This window comes from Macaca nemestrina, chromosome 17 (genome assembly GCF_043159975.1).
Source record: "Macaca nemestrina isolate mMacNem1 chromosome 17, mMacNem.hap1, whole genome shotgun sequence".
Lineage (NCBI taxonomy): Eukaryota > Metazoa > Chordata > Mammalia > Primates > Cercopithecidae > Macaca > Macaca nemestrina.
In genome coordinates this window covers 8,671,227-8,686,255 of record NC_092141.1, presented here as the reverse complement: position 1 = coordinate 8,686,255, position 15,029 = coordinate 8,671,227, and the positions used below count along the sequence as shown (strand labels likewise).

Genomic DNA, 15,029 nt, shown 5'->3' with positions numbered 1-15,029 from the left:
TCATTGTGGCTTTTATTTTTATTTCTCTAATGACTACTAATGAGATTGAACAGCTGAGCTGTCTTTTAATTACTGAGTTGAAACAATTCTGTATTCTGGATATAAATTCTTTATGAGATAAATGATTTCCACACCTACCTTAGCTTACTAATTTCTGCCACCCAAAAAAAAAAAAAAAAAAAAAAGCCAGCTTGGGTTTTGATAGTTTATTGTGTTGATGTGTAGATCAATTTGGAGAGTATTGCTATTTTAACAATATTAAGTCGTCTGGTCTATGAACATGGATAATCTTTCCTTTTATTTAGATCTTTTTTATTTTTTTCAGTGATATTTTGTAGTTCTTGGTATACAAGTCTTTCACTTCTTTTGTTAAGTTTATATCTAAGTTTGTATTCTTTTGATTCTATTATAAATGTAATTGCTTTCTTTTGAATGTTTATAGTTGGTGTATAGAAATATAATTGATGTTTGTATGTTGATCTTGTATTCTGCAATCTTGCTAAACTCATCTATTAGTTCTTCTGGGCTTTTTCTTTTATTGTCCATATTACCAGCAGTTCTAATTCTTTTTGTGTCTTTCTTAAGCCTGTCTATATATAAGATCAGATCATCAGCAAATTGAACTAGTTTTACTTCTTCCTTTCCAATCTAGATATCTTTTATTTCTTTGTCTTGCCTAATTAATTACCCTGGCTGGAATCTTTGTTGCAGTGTTAAATAGAAGTGGCAGGATCAGACTTCCTTGTCTTGTTTCTCATCTTTTAGAGGGAAACCATTCAGTCATTGATCCTTAAGTATGATATTGGCTGTCAGTTTTTCATTGATGCCTTTAATCAGAATTGAAGAAATTTCCTTCTGTTCATAGCTTGAGTATTTTTATATTGAAAGGGTATTAGATTTTGTCAAGTGCTTCTTCAGCATTTATTGTGATGATTATATGGTTATATTAATTCATTTTTGGTTGTCAAACCAACCTTGCATTCCTCAGATAGATCCCACTTGGTCATGGTATATAATCCTTTTCACATGTTGCCAGACTCAGTTTGCTACTATTTTGTTGAAGATTTTTGCATTTGTATTCATAACGGATTTCATTTTGATCTGTAGTTTTCTTATGATATCCTTGTCATTTCCATATACTTTTATATTTACAATGAAAGTATATTACTTTTATAATCTAGAAAAAAAATATATGTTTACAAGCTGAGAATGGGGCCAGGCACAGTGACTCACACCTGTAATCAGGAGGAATGCTTGAGGCCTTGAGTTTGACACCAGCCTGGACAACATAACCAGGGGTCATCTCTAAAAAAAATTTAACTAAAACTAAGAATGTAAACCACCCCAAAACCTTCTTATTAATAGGCTCAGATGAAGGATTACCAACGTGAATTAGAAGAAGCTCGTGCATCCAGAGATGAGATTTTTGCTCAATCCAAAGAGAGTGAAAAGAAATTGAAGAGTCTGGAAGCAGAGATCCTTCAATTGCAGGAGGTTGGTTTGTTATTTATTCATCCATTTGTTCAACAAATATATTTGCCCTTGAAATTACTCCAAGATCAAAAAAAAAATTAATATCTTTGTAGCCCACTGTAATGTCAGTATACATTTTTATTTTATTTTTGTTTGTTTAAGTATCCATTTTTAATATGGTCCTCAACCTTCTTGTTACTTCAGTTTGGAAACAGAAAATGATCACTTCGACACTGCTCATATGTATTCCTCCACCTGGCTAAAGGCAAAGGAGCTGATGAGCAGCTTTTCAAGCCACCTCTTGGCCTGTTCCCCTATGCAGGAAAGGGAAGTGATACTTTAGTGTTGATACGCAGCAAGTACTAGGTAACTCCAACCTTGGTGATGCAAAATTGCCTTGTTTTTACACAGAAGCACTATTCATGTGATAACTTAAAAGGAGAGAAGTTTGTTTCATTGAATTCCTATTATTCCTTCATTTATCTTTTTTGTAGGTTCTCATGAGGCAGAGACTGATAAAGTGTTGCATATAGGAACTGTAACAGTGCAAGGCACACTTAAATACACACATTACCGTATAAATGAGGGATAATCAAAATTTCTTCAAACCTGAAAAGATAAATATTATCAGTTAATATGAAAAAACTCCCAATACAAATACCTACAAATATTGGATAAAATATTAGCAAAGGCAGAGTTGAGCTTGCAAGAAAGGAGGATGGCTCTCTCGGTGTCAGGAATGAACAAGGAACTGAAAACCAGATGAGTAAAAACCAAGCAGACCCTGAGAGAGGACCTGAGAGCCAGCTTCCGGAGGTTTCCATCCCGCTGTCCTCTATCTCACCGTTTTTTGCTCCTTGTTTTTTTTTTTGACTTCTTGAGTTGGACACGTAGCTCATGAGCTTTCAAGCTTCTTGTCTAATATGTTTATAAAAGACTGTAAATTCCCCTCTAAGATCTGTTTTCATCATGTCCCACAGATTTTGATGTGGAGTAATTTCATTGTCATGTAATTCTAAATTTTTCTAATTTCTATTATGGTTTCTTCTTCATCCCGTGAAGAATCTAAGCTTGCGGTTTAAATTTCCAAATGTCTGGCATTTGCTTGTTTTTTAAGTTGCTTTCTAGTTTTATCACATTGTGGTCAGAGAATGTTGAGAAGGGCTCTGGGACCTAGAACATGTTAGTTTTCGTAAGTGTTCCGTGTGTAGTTACAAACGATGCATGTTCATCAGTGAAGTAGATGTGTAAGCTCTATGTATCCATCATGGAGCTGATTGGTGAGATCCCCACATGCACATTTCCCCAAAGGCGATGTGGCTCTTGGAGCCTGCCTCCTAGAGAGCGCTCCTGGGCCATTACCCAGATGTCCAAGCGGCATTCTCTGTACCATACTGTTTTTTCTGAAAGCGTTTCTTTCAGACTCTCAGGCAAGGCCTGAATCACACTGCATTAAGGAGAAGAGACTGAGCTGGAAAGCTGGCCCTGCCCTTCCCCCTATTTCTGACACTTTTCCTTCAAACACCTGTTACTCTGGCTTAGAGGCCCCAGGGTCCCTTCCTTTCTCCCCTGGGTCCCTCAGTCTGCCCAGAGCTCCCCCACCACCCCCCCAGCCAGTGGACAATGAGTGTTTCATAGGCCCAACAGGACAAAACACCAGAGGCCAGATGGCAGAGCTGTCTGGAGTCAGTGGCCCTGGGATCAGGCCTGGAACATTCTGTCTGCTGCCTCTCTTTCCTTCCTGACTCCCACCGTGCCCTGTGTGCCAGGATGTGCTAGAACCCGGGCCTGTCAGAGGCCTTGGGCCCACACTCATGTAAGGCAGGTGCATGTGCCGGAGCAGACAGAGGCGCTGCCGTGCAGCCCTGCTCCTAAGACACCTTCAAGGTGTGCTCTTGCCAACTGCGGCATCTTTTGGAAGGGGCAGCTGGTGGGAAGAGCCCTGGATGGGGAGTCGGAACCCTGACTTTTTGCTGCTGACTAACCTCGGGACTTTGGGCCAGTATCTTCATCCAGGTGGGCCTCAGCTCCCTTATTTATAAGATAAATGCACCCTTGACTCCTTTCTATGGCAAATCATCTTTCCAAAGAAGTTTGTTGAAAAGCAGCCATCAGGCAGTTCCTTCCGTGGGCTGGCAGGCACAGGGCTGTCCCCATTGTCCTGCCCAGTCCTCTGAGAGCCCCCCGTGGAGCCACAGTCCCCTTCAAGAAAGAGGCCTTGCCCACCTCAGGCCCAGCTCTGCAAACACTTGAGCCCCTGCGGAGGCGCCCCCCTGCCTCCTCCCCATGGGAGCGTTGGTCCTTGTTGCTGCACAGCTGCCTGGATCCGCACTGGTCTGTGCAGCCAGCGTCCTTGATCTCACACTGTTTATGTGAAAGACACTTCAGGATCATCAGTTGGTACAGCTCAGGTTTCTTAGGGTTCAGGGTTTGTATAAAGTTCGTGCTCAGTTTCTATTAAGAGGCACCAGTTTTCCAAGAAGGGCAGGAACATAGGCACCTCTTACGCCGGAGGTGACAGCAAAGCCCTTACGGCAATGAAGACTTCCCTCTGGACGTTTTTGGGTAAGATGCTGACACCACACACCACCTGGCTGGTCTGCACCGAGCAGATTTTCGCCAGTTTATTTCTCAAATCTAAATGACAGTTTGAGGTGCAGGTTAACAGTGACAGGAACAAGGTCACTGTAGCTTCAGGCACTGTCAGATTCCACAGGTGAGGAAACTGTTCACAGCCAGAGCTTAACGCAGTCTCCACTGCCCACTGCTTAGGAACTTGCCTCGTCTGAGCGAGCCCGCCGACACGCCGAGCAGGAGCGAGACGAACTGGCGGACGAGATCGCCAACAGCACCTCTGGCAAGTGAGTCTCCCGTGGCGGGGGCGGGTTCTTCGCCCTCAGGCACACACACTGCTGAGAAGGCTGGAGGTGTCCACGCACCTGGTATCAGCAGGTGGTTTGCTCCTCTCTAGCTGGGCCTGGGCTGCCTCAGCCATCATACCCCGGGGCCAGTCCTGCTGAGCCCCGCACACCGCAAGCGGGAGCCGTGGTGCGCACTAACGGGCACTGCGGGCCTCCACTTTCCAGTCCATTAGCTTTGGCGAGCAGGTTCCTCAGATATGACCTTTCACTGAATTCATTTTTCGTTAAAAGTCATTATCTTTTTTTTCCAATTCAGTCGATTTCTCCACTTAATTACTGAACCAGAGGTTCATCACGTGCCTTTGTGAGCATGCCATCATGAGTAGAATTTGATTCTCAGAGATTGGAAACCACTGAAGAGTTTCAGCAGGGGGAGGCTGGGGTTGTGCTTGCGTTTTGTAAGTGACTCTGGCTGCTGTCTGTGGAGAACAGCTGGAGAGAGGCAGGCAGGGCAGCGGGAGGCCACCCCAGCGGTCCAGGTGAGAGATGACAGGCCTGCATCTGGGTGGTGGCAGTGGGGGAGGGTGTTTGGAAGTGTCATCAGTGGGACCTACTGATGGATTCGGGGCTGGCTGCTCAGGTTTCCAGCAACAGGGTGGGTGGAGGAGCCTTCCCTGAGGCTCCCATGCTGTGCTGAGCTGGGATTGAACTGTCCCCTCCTCCTCTCCCCACCAGGTCCGCGCTGCTGGATGAGAAGCGGCGTCTGGAGGCTCGGATCGCACAGCTGGAGGAGGAGCTGGAAGAGGAGCAGAGCAACATGGAGCTGCTCAACGACCGCTTCCGCAAGACCACTCTACAGGTGGCCCACGCAGGAGCCCGTCACCCGGGGAGGGCTGTGCTACTCCTCAGGCACAAGTGACCATAAACTCCTCTCTCCTCTCTAGGTGGACACGCTGAACGCCGAGCTAGCAGCCGAGCGCAGCGCCGCCCAGAAGAGCGACAACGCACGCCAGCAACTGGAGCGGCAGAACAAGGAGCTGAAGGCCAAGCTGCAGGAGCTCGAGGGTGCTGTCAAGTCCAAGTTCAAGGCCACCATCTCAGCCCTGGAGGCCAAGATTGGGCAGCTGGAGGAGCAGCTTGAGCAGGAAGCCAAGTAAGAGGTTTTTGCTGTCATAAACCAAAACTTACCAGCCAGGCTTAGTCAGAGACAAAACAGACACGCCCCTTTCGGGAGGGGCTCCCCACTGCATGGGCGGAGAACACATATAACCAGAGTGGGAGACAGAAGTTGGTGTGAGCTGTGAGAGGAGAGCTGTGAGCGTTCAGAGGCTGGGAGGACAGACGGCCTCTGTGAACAGTCAGGGAAGGCTGGGCTTTAGGACTCAGCTCCAGGGCTCACCACATGTGCACCCTCTGATTTCCTAGGCACCCTGAGTTTGCATCTCCTACCCAGAGTCGATTTCCCAAGCGTGTGGCATCCCATGAAGCGCTAGTTTGCGGCCAGAGAACAAATGCAGTATGACAGAAATCAAAGCCTTTCTTCTCCCATAGGAAAGGATTGCTTAACAGCTTTCATGTTGTATTAAAGCATGAGAAATTGTACAGCACAGCTGCTGGCAGGCAGGCGTTTACAAAGCTATTAGGTCATAGTCCCCAGAGCCAGGGTAGACCTTCAGATTCACCCTCTTGTTGGGGAGCGTGGAGCCCAGAAATGCAGGGCTCGTGGCCAGAACGCCTGCATCCTCCCCAGTCCCCCATGCCAGGACTTCCCACTCCACTCTTGGACTCCAGTGGGCTGAATCAAACAGTTAAGGGTTTGTTTCTGGTTGGAACTAACAGAACTCACCCTTTCGGCTGACTCCATCCCTATCCATGTTTGCATATTTGTTAAGGAACGAAATAACTTTTTCTGTCTTCCACGGAGTCCTCCAAATAAGTTACCTCTCCTTCACATGGGACGATGTAGACCTATCTAGAAACATGGATTTGTTTCACCTCTAACCAAAGAGGGAGTGTAGGGGGTTTGTTTTTTGTTTTTGTTTTTTCAATGTGAGCTGCCACAGCCCTACGTCATAGGAGGTAATCAGTAAATTCTCAGGTGAAACAATCACTTAATAAATTGGGTTGTTTCTTAGGGGAAAAGTTGAGGTGATTAAGGATGGCATCTTCAAAAGTCTGTGTTCAGTATAACTGACAGGTAGCTTGTATGTAACATTTGCTGTTTAGAAGATCACTGTACAGGCCGGGCGCGGTGGCTCACGGCTGTAATCTCAGCACTTTGGGAGGCCAAGGCAGACAGATGACCTGAGGTGAACAGTTCGAGACCAGCCTGGCCAACTTAGTAAAACCCCGTCTCTACTAAAAATACAAAAATTAGCCAGGCGTGGCAGCACGCACCTGTAGTCCCAGCTACACGGGAGGCTGAGGCAGGAGAATCGCTCGAACCCGGGAGGCGGAGGTTGCAGTGAGCAGAGATGGTGCCATTGCACTCCAGCCTGGGCGACAGAGCGAGACTCCGTCTCAAAAACACAAAAAGTAAGATAACTGAGTACAGTGAGTAATACCTGTGTACAGTGAGTAATACCTACACATGCAGGAAAAACGTGCTTTTTCTACCTTTCGCTACTGAGGAATACACTAAAGGCAATTCCTGTTTTGACCAGAAGGAAAAGCTCTCAACACCACATTAGTCACGATATTCTGGGCAGAGAGGTCCATGATGCCTCCACCATGTGTCATCTTCCCAAAGAAAAAGGGCTTTAAAAAATATTTTTTCCCCACACAAAATATCATTTCAAGAATTTCAGAACTACTGTGACCACTTTCACAGGGAACGAGCAGCCGCCAACAAATTAGTCCGTCGCACTGAGAAGAAGCTGAAAGAAATCTTCATGCAGGTGGAGGATGAGCGTCGACACGCGGATCAGTATAAAGAGCAGGTACGTGCAGAAATGCCTCCCTGGGAAGCATGTGAGCAAAGGAACTGGTGGAGAACGCGCTGGTGGCACAACTGACCAGTGGAATTCAGGGGCCTCCCGATTCTGATGTTTCGGCTAACACGGGCTGTTCCATGTTCCTGGCGGGCACTCTCAGTACCCGAGACACAGGAGGGAGGGGACAGCAGGTCAGGAAGCAAGTTGCAGTGAGGCCTGGACTGAACTGTAAAGCTCCTGCTTTCTCCACTAGAATGTGTGCTTCGTGAGTACAGGGATTTCTGCCTATTTAGCTCCCTGTTATCTCCCTAATGCCTAGTGTAGTTCCTGGACATTGCTGGCAGTGATGAGGTACTGGCTGGGTGTAGGGTGGACCCAGGAGATAGTGAATAGAAAGTGAAGGGAAGACAGAGGTACTGCACGCTGCAACCGAGTGGCTTCGGTGTCTGCATCCAGGCCCCCTTCTCTAAGTGCGCAGGGAATGTTCCGCAGGACTTTCAACTGTGGGGCAGGCCTGCCCTGATGGCAGCGTGGGCAACTGTACCCTCCCTCCCGCTCCCTGCCCTCTGCCTGGTGAGACTTCACACTGCAGACACTGGCCAGAAAGGTGGATGGATCTGAGGATTTCACTGCCTTTGGCCCGAACCCTCCCCAACTTCATTCACTCGGTCAAGCAACCTGGCCTTCCCTTCCCACCCCCACCCTTGGGGCCTAGCAACATGGAGAACAGTTGAGGGCGGTGTGCGCTGGGCCCCCGAGGCGCTGGCCAGCCCCTGTGTGGCTCAGGAATGAAGGGTCCGAAAGGGAGGCTCTTAGTTCTGTGGCAGGTCATCCCAGGGTGCTTTTCTGCTTGAATCCGAGTATGATATCTGAGATGCCCATCCTTGAAAGGAGGTGTAGAGATGCACTGTACAACCTCCCGGGCTTGGGGATTGTACCACATTGCTGGTTCTTCCGCATTTTGCAAGAATAGCAGTTCCCTTTCTAGGTCACGTGTGTGAAGATAGTAAACTTATTTTTCTGCAGAAAACTCACCGGTAAAAAACATCTTGAGTATTTTTTCGTTTTTTTGGCCTAGTGTGCTTTGTAGATGCTGGCTTTGCTGAGAGCGGCAGGCCAGTTACAGAGCCTCCGACCAGCCCCCAGGCATGTGTGTACATCCGTGTACACGTGTGCTCACAAGAGTAACAGGCAGAGCCCCGCACTGCCACGCTCGGGGTGCAGAGAGGCCGACACTGGACTCACCAGTTTGGTTTGTTTTGGTTCATGTGCCCTCCCCAAGATGGAGAAGGCCAACGCTCGGATGAAGCAGCTTAAACGCCAGCTGGAGGAAGCAGAAGAAGAAGCTACGCGTGCCAACGCATCTCGGCGTAAACTCCAGCGGGAACTGGATGATGCCACCGAGGCCAACGAGGGCCTGAGCCGCGAGGTCAGCACCCTGAAGAACCGGCTGAGGTGAGCAGGCATGTGGCCCCGAGCTGACAGGCAGCTGCTTTGTGGGTTAGCTTAGGCTCGGGGCGTAGCTGGTTGGAGGAAGTTCACTTAGATCCATGCCCGGTGATCCATTCTTTCTCCTGAACCACTTCATTTAAGATTTCTGACCTTGATAGTCATCCTCGGGGAGAATAAAAGAGGAGCAAGCCCACTCATTGCCAGTCACTAGAGGACCACACTCATCCACCACACCAGGCTGGAGCTGCGTCAGGCGTCCATCCCCGTCCAGACATCCAGTAGCGAGGCGAGCTCCCAGCCTCTGTTAAAAAGCAGGGCAGGGGGCAGGAGCTCCTCCCGGGACCTGGTGCCATCAGCCCTCCTCATTACGGTCCTCCTCACTACACTGGATCTGCTGTGTACCAGGGCGAGGGCGGAGCGTGGGAGACCTACAGCTGAGGTCCCTGCCCCGCAAGACCAGCTCAGCCGAGGTTACAGCACGTCTGGCCGACGGGCAGATTTGGTGCATAACCCGCTTTTGTACAGCCATCAAGCTAAGAATGGTGTCTACATTTTTAAATGGTTCTAAAAACACAAAAACACAGAATATTCAACAGAGTCCCTAGGTGGCCCACAAATCCTCAATAAAATATTTGCTATCTGGCTGATTCCCTGGTTAGCAGGTAGAGCTTGGCCTTAATCCGTCTTCCTTACCATTTCCATCACAGACAGTCCTAGGCTGAACCAAGTCCTCCCCAGTTCTCCGAGGGCCCTGCTTTGGCCGCTCTGCAGGCAGGGTTGTGGGAGAGGCAGAAAGGCACACAGTCTTTTCCCATCGGACCGCCGCCCCCACAAGGTCGTGTGTCCGAGGAAGGGGTGCAGGGGGAAGGTTCTGCTGCGCTGAGTGGTTGGACATACTGACAGCCACGTGCTCCTGTCTGTTTACCCACACACATCCGCTTCCTGTTCTCTCCAGGCGGGGCGGCCCCATCAGCTTCTCCTCCAGCCGATCTGGCCGGCGCCAGCTGCACATTGAAGGAGCTTCCCTGGAGCTCTCCGACGACGACACGGAAAGTAAGACCAGTGATGTCAATGAGACGCAGCCACCCCAGTCAGAGTAAAGTCGCAGGAAGCCAGAGGAGGCGATACAGTGGGACACTTAGGAACGCACCGGTGCCAGCCTACCTTGGGGCCTCCTGCAGATTTAGGAAATTGGCAAGCTACGGGATTCCTTCCTGAAAGATCAACTGTGTCTTAAGGCTCTCCAGCCTACGCATACTGTATCCCGCTTCAGACTTAGGTACAATTGCTCCCCTTTTTATATATAGACACACACAGGACACACATATTAAACAGATTGTTTCATCATTGCATCTATTTTCCATATAGTCATCAAGAGACCATTTTATAAAACACGGTAAGAACCCTTTTTAAACAAACTCCAGGCCCTTGGCTGCGGGTCGCTGGGTTATTGGGGCAGCGCCGTGGGCGTCGCTCAGTCGCTCTGCATGCTCTCTGTCGTACAGGCAGGTCACCTAGTTCTGTGTTCACGTGGCCCCCGACTCCTCAGCCACATCAAGTCTCCTAGACCATTGTGGACTCTAAACTGCACTTGTCTCTCTCATTTCTCTCAAATAATGATCAACACTATTTCAGTGAGCAAACTGTGAAAGGGGCTTTGGAAAGAGTAGGAGGGGTGGGCTGGATTGGAAGCAACACCCATTTGGGGTTACCATGCCCATCCCCCAAGGGGGGCCCTGCCCCTCGAGTCGATGGTGTCCCGCATCTCCTCATGTGAACTGTCCTTGGCCAGGGCTGGTCTGTGCATAGAAGGGATAGTGGCCACACTGCAGCTGTGGCCCCAGGTGGCAGCCATGGATCACGTAGACTTCCAGATGGTCTCCCGAACCGCCTGGCTCAGCCGGTGCCCTCCTCACGTCAGGAGCAAGCAGCCGCGGACCCCTAGGCCGAGCTGGTGGAAGGCCCTCCCTCGCCAGCCAGGCCCTCACGCTGACCTTGCAAATTCAGCCGCTGCTTTGAGCCCAAAATGGGAATATTGGTTTTGTGTCCGAGGCTTGTTCCAAGTTTGTCAATGAGGTTTATGGAACCTCCAGAACATATGCCATCTTCCTGAATGTTGACATGCCAGTGGGTGTGACTCCTTCATTCTTCCTTCTCCCTTCCCTTTGGACAGTGTTACAGTGAACACTTAGCATCCTGTTTTTGGTTGATAGTTAAGCAAACTGACATTACGGAAAGTGCCTTAGACACTACAGTACTAAGACAATGTTGAATATATCATTCGCCTCTATAACAATTTAATGTATTCAGTTTTGACTGTGCTTCATATCATGTACCTCTCTAGTCAAAGTGGTATTACAAACATTCAGTGACAATGAATCAGTGTTAATTCTAAATCCTTGATCCTCTGCAATGTGCTTGAAAACACAAACCTTTTGGGTTAAAAGCTTTAACATCTGTTAGGAAGAATTTGTCCTGTGGGTTTGGAATCTTGGATTTCCCCCTTTATGAATTGTACTGGCTGTTGACCACCAGACACCTGACCGCAAATATCTTTTCTTGTATTCCCATATTTCTAGACAATGATTTTTGTAAGACAATAAATTTATTCATTATAGATATTTGCGCCTGCTCTGTTTACTTGGAGAAAAAAGCACCCGTGGAGAATAAAGAGACCTCAATAAACAAGAATAATCATGTGAACATGGAATCTGTTTTCTCACCTTCTGTTCTCGATTTCCCATCTGTGATGTGACTGGAGGGTGGGCGCCACACAGACTTCAAATGACGGCGCCAGGCCCTTTTGCCGAGGGCGCTGTCTCCCAGGTCAGACGACAGAGGAGTAATTCTCAGGCCAGTCCTGGCTCCAACTCTTGTTCCTGCCAGTGTCTCGAGGGGTGCAGATGCACTAGAAAGGAAAAGACCACCCAAAGGCAGGGGCTGGCCTAGCTGTCAAGGGAGTGAGGTAGGAGGGCTCTGGTCACCAACCAATGAAGCTCACTGCTGGGTTAGGACATTTTCAGAGGTCCAAGACATTTCAGGCTGCATTTTCAGGCAGACACGTATTGAGGATGCTTTTGAAGGCTTCAGTGATGGGGCCACAGCCTCTCCCGTGCAGGCCAAGTAGGATGAGAGAGATCCTAGGGCAGTACAGAATCACACAGAGAATGCCCATTTCTTATTCCATGACATTCTTGGGTTAGGCTGGTTCCGGGGGTAAGGGGTCTGTGACTAGGCTTCTTGGCAGCAGTGGAAACGTGCGAAATGGGAAGAAGTGCCCTCTTCCTCCTGTGCCACCACCATGGAGAGGAAAGGTGAGTCACAGGTGTGGTGCTTCACCCCCACATCCAGTATTTTATCCAAGAGTGTACGGAATTCAGAGGCTTGCTTTTCTCAAAAAGAACTCTGGGCTGGGCGCGGTGCTCAAGCCTATAATCCCAGCACTTTGGGAGGCCAATGGATCATTTGAGGTCAGAAGTTCAAATCGAGCCTGGCCAACGTGGTAAAAACCCATCTCTACTAAAAACACAAAAATTCGCCAGGTGTGGTGGTGTGCACCTGTAGTCCCAGCAACTTGGGGGGCTGAGGCATGAAAATCACTTGAACCTGGGAGGCGGAGGCTACAGTGAGCTGAGAGCATGCCACTGCACTCCAGCCTGGGCGACGGAGGGAGACGCCGTCAAAAAAAAAAAATCTTCCCTACTGGCTGGTCTAACTGGTGTTCACATCACAGTTTCCCAACTACTCAGCGTGCCAGGACAAACCACCCGTGTGGACCAATTCCAGGCCCTGGTGCTGCGAAGATACTATTTAATAACTAGAAGGGACCTTTCTTGACTGACCACACTCCAGGCCTAAGGAAAGGTAGTGTCTACAACCTTTGTCGGGCATTCAGAGCACAGGGAAGGCAGCTGACGGCAGCTGGGCGCTGCGTGTATCAGAAGGTCAAGCTGGTCAGCTTCTGCGCAGCAGCAGCGTGGTTCCCGGGGAGACAACTCGCAAGACGGGGAAGGCTTACTCTTTCGTTGGGCCTGAGTTTAGATGACAGGAGGCAGTTCTGGGGCTTCATTTAGGGCTTTAAATGCTCTGTCCTTGCCATACCGTAGATGCCGTTTTTTGTTTGTTTTTTCTTTAATGCAGCCATTCCAGGGGACTATTTTAAACTGCTTTGGAGGGATAACAACTTTTTTTTCCCCCCCCGAGACAGAGTCTCGCTCTGTCTCCCAGGCTGGAGCACAGTGGCACGATCTCAGCTCACTTCAACCTCCACCTCGGGGTTCAAGTCATTCTCTGCCTCAGCCTCCCGAGTAGCTGGGATTACAGGTGCCCACCACTGGGCCTGGCTAATTTTTTTCTTTTTTTGGGTTTTTTTTTTTTTTTTTTTTTCTGTAGAAACGGGATTTCACCATGTTGGACAGGCTGGTTTTGAACTCCTGGCCTCAAGCGATCTGCCCGTCTTGGCCTCCCTCCCAAAGTGCTGGGATTACAGGTGTGAGCCACCATACCCAGCCGATAACACCTATTTCCAGCCTGGTGGCTTGAGGGGACACTTCCAATTCCTGATGGCATCAGCCTATAGATTCGTCACATCTTTGTGTCACCAATTTTTCCTGTCCCAGGAAACCTCGGCTAAGATGAATTGTGGGCTGTAAGGCCAAGCTGTTCTCCTAGCCAGCCCTTCCTACGGCTCTGGGTATGACTGACCCATGGCCCTTTTCCCGGAGGCTGGTGCTGCTGAGAGACCAGGTCAAGACTGGAGAAGACCTCACTGTTGTCAAACCACACCTTCCTGCTCTTCTTTCATCCCCCCAAAAAAGAAAAAAGCCAGAACAGGCTCCAGGCCGGAATGGTCAGGAAGTGGCGATGACTCCTCTCCCTCGAGTTCCAGGCAGGTCTCCCCTTACGAGGCCCCACCCACACAGGCTTCCCAGTCTCTGGGAGGAAGGCAGGAAAGCACCCTCCCTTTCCAGCTTTGGCGGACAACCCCCGCACCAAGAGCTTTCCCAGAGTTTGAGTGTTTGCCAAAATGCCGTCCTGAGCCAGCTGTCAGGGCCAGACAGAGAAGCCCACTTCCTTCTGTAGGCACCTGCCATTTGGGAATCAAGCAGACTGCGAAGCACCCATTCTTGTTGGGAAACTTATATGAAGCTACTGAAAGGGTGTAAGTCCATCATACAGCTTTTCAGAGACACTCACTGTAGCTACAGAGCCTGTAAACTGGGCAGAAAGCGTGGCCTCAGCCTCAGTCCCTGCTGAGACGAGGCAGCCCAGTAACCGGCTCCATTCCGGCTAACTGGATGCCACAAAGCCCTATTTAAGAGGCAACGTGACATAATCGATAAACTGGGTCTCACAGATCCCCATGCAGAGCGCTGCCTCTCCCAAGTATGTGCCATACTGCACTGGTGCCAAGGCACCCCGGCTTCACGTGGGCCACATCTCCCGTGTCTCACAATCACTGTCAGGAGGCAGCAGCTGTGATGGTGTCATTGCCCGACTCCTGGCGAGATCAATAAAGCCCAGCAGCAAAATTTGCAAAACGGGAAATACAAAATTAGGCGGGCGTGGTGGCGCATGCCTGTAATCCCAGCTACTTGGGAGACTGAGGCAGGAGAATTGCTTGAATCCGGGAGGTGGAGGTTGCAGTGAGCCAAGATCACGCCATTGCACTCCAGCCTGGGCAACAAGAGTGAAAATCCGTCTCCAGAGGAAAAAAAAAACTTGCAGAATGAGCATCAGCAGCTTAGAAGGAAATTCTGGAGCCGCACTGGAATCTGCTTTTCAGGAATGCTGTATCACCAACACACACCATGAGACAGGGCACAACACTGTTACAGTCGGGGAGGGGGCAGAGCTGGCTACAGGGCGCTCCCTAAAGCTGTGGCTCCACGCAGGGTGCCTCCCCTCTCCCAGAAGTGCCAGCTTCCACGTTGGCTCTCAGGAGACCCGCACTAGTGGCGTCTCTGGGGCAGCTGCCAAGAGAGGCAGAGTCAGCACGCGCAGCGGGCACAGGAGGAAGGCTACGTGAACTGACTCCTCCTGCTGCAAAGGCTGTGCCAGCCCCGCCACCCATCACTTCCAAGCCTTCAAAACCTGCTCCTCTCCCGAGGCATGGCACAGAGAGTGGGAGTCAAGGCCACTGAGGCCTCGTTTGGAAAGGTACCGCAGCAAAAGACTGGGCTCGTGCCCAAGCCTGGCCTCACGATGAATTAGCCGTGCAAGCTCAGGCACCTCAAACCCAGGCCCATTGTCCTTTCTGCCACCTGAGGTCAGAGCACTGTGTCCTGTCCTCAGGTCACCTCTGTACAGT

The 15,029-nt window shown here is 49.7% G+C and overlaps 1 protein-coding gene across 11 annotated transcripts in view; it reads left to right on the top strand.

The window, feature by feature from the left end:
- LOC105474109 (myosin heavy chain 10) overlaps positions 1 to 11,340 on the top strand; it is a 153,887-nt gene extending 142,547 nt beyond the window's left edge. For all 11 annotated transcript variants that reach the window (XM_011728488.3, XM_011728500.3, XM_011728518.3 and 8 more), the window contains 7 exons: positions 1,366 to 1,494; positions 4,246 to 4,334; positions 5,070 to 5,193; positions 5,279 to 5,487; positions 7,165 to 7,273; positions 8,550 to 8,722; positions 9,675 to 11,340. In XM_011728488.3, the coding sequence (XP_011726790.1) occupies positions 1,366 to 1,494; positions 4,246 to 4,334; positions 5,070 to 5,193; positions 5,279 to 5,487; positions 7,165 to 7,273; positions 8,550 to 8,722; positions 9,675 to 9,819 (978 nt within the window). In that variant the 3' untranslated portion in view covers positions 9,820 to 11,340. The remainder of the gene's footprint in view (positions 1 to 1,365; positions 1,495 to 4,245; positions 4,335 to 5,069; positions 5,194 to 5,278; positions 5,488 to 7,164; positions 7,274 to 8,549; positions 8,723 to 9,674) is intronic.
- The last annotated feature ends 3,689 nt before the right edge of the window (positions 11,341 to 15,029 follow it).